Source organism: Homarus americanus, unplaced genomic scaffold (assembly GCF_018991925.1).
Source record: "Homarus americanus isolate GMGI-L3 unplaced genomic scaffold, GMGI_Hamer_2.0 scaffold58755, whole genome shotgun sequence".
Classification (NCBI taxonomy): domain Eukaryota; kingdom Metazoa; phylum Arthropoda; class Malacostraca; order Decapoda; family Nephropidae; genus Homarus; species Homarus americanus.
Genome location: NW_024713885.1, coordinates 19,097 through 23,835, shown reverse-complemented (window position 1 = coordinate 23,835; position 4,739 = coordinate 19,097). Strand labels below are relative to the sequence as shown.

The following is a 4,739-nucleotide window of genomic DNA, read 5'->3' as shown; positions in this document are numbered from 1 at the left end:
ACAATGCAGGGATCTTACATAACCCACTGGTCTCCATCCCTTGGCATAGCCACCTCTATTGGGTGGCCATTAGATAAAAACAGTCTCAAAGGAATACACGTGTAAAAAAACACAAGTGTTACCGCCACAGTAAGATAAACTAGAAGAGACAGAAAGAGGGATGATAAACTAGGCGGGAGAGAACGGATATAGTGTTGACGACGAATTAGCCGAGGTGCTTCAATACGAAACGGATGGCCCTCGAGGGTAGTCCACCGATTTCTACGGGACAGACGACACGTCGGTTCGGACCACTAGACCCTAAGACGTGAGCGATCGTGAAGTATTAGAATCTGCCAAGAAACTCTAAATAACTTTAATAAGTATATTTATGTACTGTAATTTGATCTGATGTATCAACAGTTATAAAACGCGAGTTATATTTAAGATGTTAACAGGCTATGTACTGTACATAGGTTGTATTATTCATACTATGTATCCCGAGATAACAGCATTTGTTATATGAGAATTGTTCTTTGACCGATTAAGTGGTCTCCCAAATACAGGAACTACAGGAAAGTCTGGATAAGGTTCCAAGATCATTGGTCTCCCAAGAAGATAAATAACTGGATGACATGACAACCCAGCAGCCACACGTAGCGTCAACAAGCAGTAGTGATGATAAGCCTGAAGAGCCAAGTGAAAAGATACTGTGGTTAAAGTGTTTTTTATTTATTTGTGGTGTGGTAGTAACGGGTTGTGTTATATACTAATTGTGGGATAAGATCTGATGATCGATTGCGATAATTACACCCCTGGGGAAGCAACAATTAAGTCTGGGATTAGCACAAGTAAAGAAATAAGCCCTGGCTTCTCTTGCCTTACACATCCAGTATATAGTGTACATCCAAAGTGCATTTCTACACCCAAGTCTAAACAATAATGTGTACTGAACAACTTCCCTTGTTCATGCTCATCTTTCCCTCTTCTGTTGTTCTGTCAGTGAATATATTACTTTCATTGATCTCTCACTTAAAATATTATTCCCTCACCTGACACAACCTCTCCCGGATATCTGAAGAAAAAAATATCTCTGCCTTTATATGCCTTTCGGTAGTGTGCATACAAGACCGATGCATATAATTCACAATTCAACACACACACACACATACAGATTGATATTCTGAATTATGTGACACAATCGTCTTCATAAGCGAGTATTGTCCTTCTACTCTCACACACACACAGGTTGGATCAACAGCATGGAAATCCTTCATGAGTCAAGCGTGTACAAGGATTCCAGGCAGCCTACAAGACCTAAAGACTCTGGTTGTGAGGCATCCTCTTGGTCGTCTGGTTTCAGCTTACAAGTAAGTTGGTGAAACCTTGGTAATAAGAGTTAGCTTGTCTGTACAGCCTAAGAATAAGTTTCATCCAATCAGAGTGTTGTTTACTTGTACGCTTCACCATTGTCTACTCATGACTCACGAAAATATTTGGAGTTCATACTTATAGTTTTCTCAGTTGATATGGTATAAAAGTTTCATTATCGGTAACTATCATCATTAAGATTCAAATGTGATGGCTCTCTTGATTTTTAATTGTTGATGACTTAGTGTATTTACTAACCTAGAATACGCTCTTCATAAATATATAATAACTTCAACAACATTGTTCTTTCATTATAGAGACAAGTACCTAAATGGGTCTCCACTTAATACCTACGACAAGGACTACAGGAAAGTAACGGGAAGTCATCAGACGTGGAATGATAGATGGCAGGAATACTGGCTTCCAGCTCTCATACACAAAGGATCCGTCGCACCTTCCCCTCAGTACCTCACAACACTAAAAAAGGTTTCGCAGGCATATGGCTTTCTGACAGGGAAGCGTTTTGGGACGTTTAGCCGCCATCGTCTTAATGAAACCAAGAAAGCATCGTCTAACCCCGAGAGAAAGTTTATAACGTTAGCCAAGAAGATGCTGACAGTAGGCAAACACGTTGGTGTCGTTGCTGCTGTCAACATTGGGTACTCCGCGACGGAACAAAGTAAACTAAAGAAGTATTTCAGTAACGCCTCCTTCACTATGGCAGAGTTCCTTGAGCACGTATTATGGACCAGGGACGTGGACCTGTTGGACCATCACTGGACCCCCATTAGCCAACTGTGTGGTCCATGTACAGCTGACTACAAGTACATCGTGCGGCATGAGAACCCCAAGGAAGCGGAGTACCTTCTGGGCCTCCTGCACCTTCAGGAAAACACCATTCCGAGGAAACACAAATCCATCGGAGCATTACATGACCTTCAGTACTTTGAAGACGTCCCCAAAGACTTAATGGCCATAATTATTGATATGTATAAACAAGACTTTGATTTGTTCAGTTATGATAAGGTGAAAAAAAGAACAATTTTAACATCTGTATTGTTAACTTCTCTGACCCACTCACTGCAGTACACAGATAAAAACAACAGGTTAATAAGATGAGAATTAAAACGCCATCTACATACAGTACATAGCGCCGGCACAGTGGTCACCAACCCTCCACAGTTCCTGATAATAGAGACTGTGTTGGCCACTAAGGAGAACCCTTTCTCAGTAAACAACGGGACTTCCTTGAACCTTTTCTGTTAAGTAAATTTCCTTTCGTCTTCATAGACCATTTTCTGTGATCTTGTCATGTATGAATTTCGTGTTTTATCATATTTCTGATATTGACATTAAAAAAATTATTTAGCTAGAAAAATACAGACGCTGTGCAAAGCGGACAATGACAACGTAGACATGACTGAGCCACCATGTTTACTAGTATCATACAGTGTAGTCTTCACTTTAGGTGTATTTAATCTTATGTTTGGTTAGGTTAGGTACTGAGTTCGTGTTTATTGTGTTATGCCATAACTTAGCAACTTTCTTTGATGGAAGCAACTTCCGGGGACGAGATATTTGCCGGTGTCCAAACGACTTTCTCAAACACAGAAAAATCCCTTGTCCTCGGATTTCTTTTTTTCGGTTACCGGGAAAAGTTTCCCAGAGACTAAACAACACAGACAGACACTAGCCCACATCCCAGAATGTTTCTGGGTGCTGGGGAAAGATTTCCGGGAGTCTAAACTACCGGAGTCCGTATAAGCAGTTCTTCTTAAGTTAGAAATTCCATTTCTTTACTAGAATAATCCCGAATTGTTTATCTAAAAGCTTAGTTAAATAAATATAATTAAAAAACTACAAATCTTTGATACGGTGTTACAACGACGACGGGTATTTCCCAGTCACACTGAGCTGTGGGGGTCTCCTGTTACTGAACAGACATGATGCAATGTCAGGTGGAGGTAGGGTGGACGATGAGTGGTCTCAAAATACTGACCTTCTGATGCAATGTCAGGTCACCCACAGTTAGGTCTCATGACCTGACAATGTCTTGAATAAACACAAAAGCTAAGGTGCTCCAGTGTTTCCCACTTACAGTACAGTACTGTATAAGACATCACCAATTCCCAACAAGTGGACAGGGCTTTGAAGTAGATGGAGAATGTGGGGTAAGATACTAAAAATAACAAACCTTTGAAAACCTGACCTAACCTTCCTTAATCTATAGAAAGGTTAAAAATCACTTTCAAGTTCATAGATCCCCTCCCCACCTGAACACGGAAAACTTCAACACATTAAACAACAACAATAATAAGGTGCTGTACGTGCTTTATAGTTTTAGGATTTTTATAGGTAGGTAGGTCAGGTCAGGTCAGGTTTTCAAAGGTTCGTTTATTGTTCTTTTTAGTATTTTACTCCACATTTTCCCTCTTTCAAACCCTTCTCCACTTTGAGCAACTACCGTAATATTATTGGTACTTTTATCGGCTAAAATACTCGAAAAATATAATACTGTACTCACAATACATTGTCAATCCAAATAAGTGATTAACAACATACTGAGCTGTACTATAGAATTTGAATATGAAAATTGCAACTACTGAATTTATATGCTATTTAATATTAATTTTTGATTCACATTACTCTCCAAGATTATGCACAGAATCAACAGGACTGAATTACATTTCCCCAAAGTACTGTATAAAGGAGCCCAATCATCTGTGTCTTCTCCCTTCATATTTCCCTGGATGACGATAATCTCGGTTCTGCGATTATTCAGTCCAAGTTTTCTCCAAGCCATCCAAATCTTAATACGTATCAGACATTAAAGATTTCATTATCATCGGCATAGAAAATAGGCAACACCCCGAGCATCTACGGACATCCGGCAGAGATGCAAGACTACTGGTGTAGACTGTAAACACAAGTGGTCCCAAAACTGATGTCTGTGGGACTCCAAACTGCAAAGGGACAGGATCTGCAATGGTTCCACCAATCATCACACACTGAGATCTCTCTAACAAATAGGACTCAACCAGTGAAATATATGACCTCACTTTACCTGGTGACATCACGAGATCTGAGGTTGACAAGTTCCACAACAATTTAAATGAGTTACTTAATACACAAAGGCAGAACATACTATACAAAAAACACGGATAGATAATTATTTAAAGAATATTATTGGACAAAGAACGGCTGAAGTTTGCCTCCGAGATCATTATAAGGAATTGGCCAGTAGGGTTAAGACTGAGATAAGAAAAGCAAAGAACTGAAGGTATCAGGGGAGGCAAAGTCAAACCCAAGAGATTCTTCCAAATGTATCACACTAAAACACGTGACAATATTGGACCAATACAGTCAGATACTGGCAGGCTAACGACAGG

The 4,739-nt window shown here is 39.8% G+C and overlaps 1 protein-coding gene across 1 annotated transcript; it reads left to right on the top strand.

Annotated features, from left to right (window-relative positions):
• Window positions 1-1,228: 1,228 nt before the first annotated feature.
• On the top strand, window positions 1,229-3,369 carry LOC121874940. Its single transcript, XM_042379302.1, has 2 exons — window positions 1,229-1,349; window positions 1,668-3,369. The coding sequence occupies exons 1-2, from the start codon at window positions 1,255-1,257 to the stop codon at window positions 2,467-2,469; spliced, it is 897 nt and encodes a 298-aa protein (XP_042235236.1). The 5' UTR covers window positions 1,229-1,254; the 3' UTR covers window positions 2,470-3,369.
• The last annotated feature ends 1,370 nt before the right edge of the window (window positions 3,370-4,739 follow it).

Excerpts from the sequence above, each read along its gene's own strand:
- LOC121874940 (XM_042379302.1), top strand. The coding sequence starts at position 1,255 with ATGAGTCAAGCGTGTACAAGGATTCCAGGCAGCCTACAAGACCTAAAG. Across the intron at positions 1,350-1,667 it reads CGTCTGGTTTCAGCTTACAA|AGACAAGTACCTAAATGGGT; the intron begins GTAAGTTGGTGA and ends CTTTCATTATAG.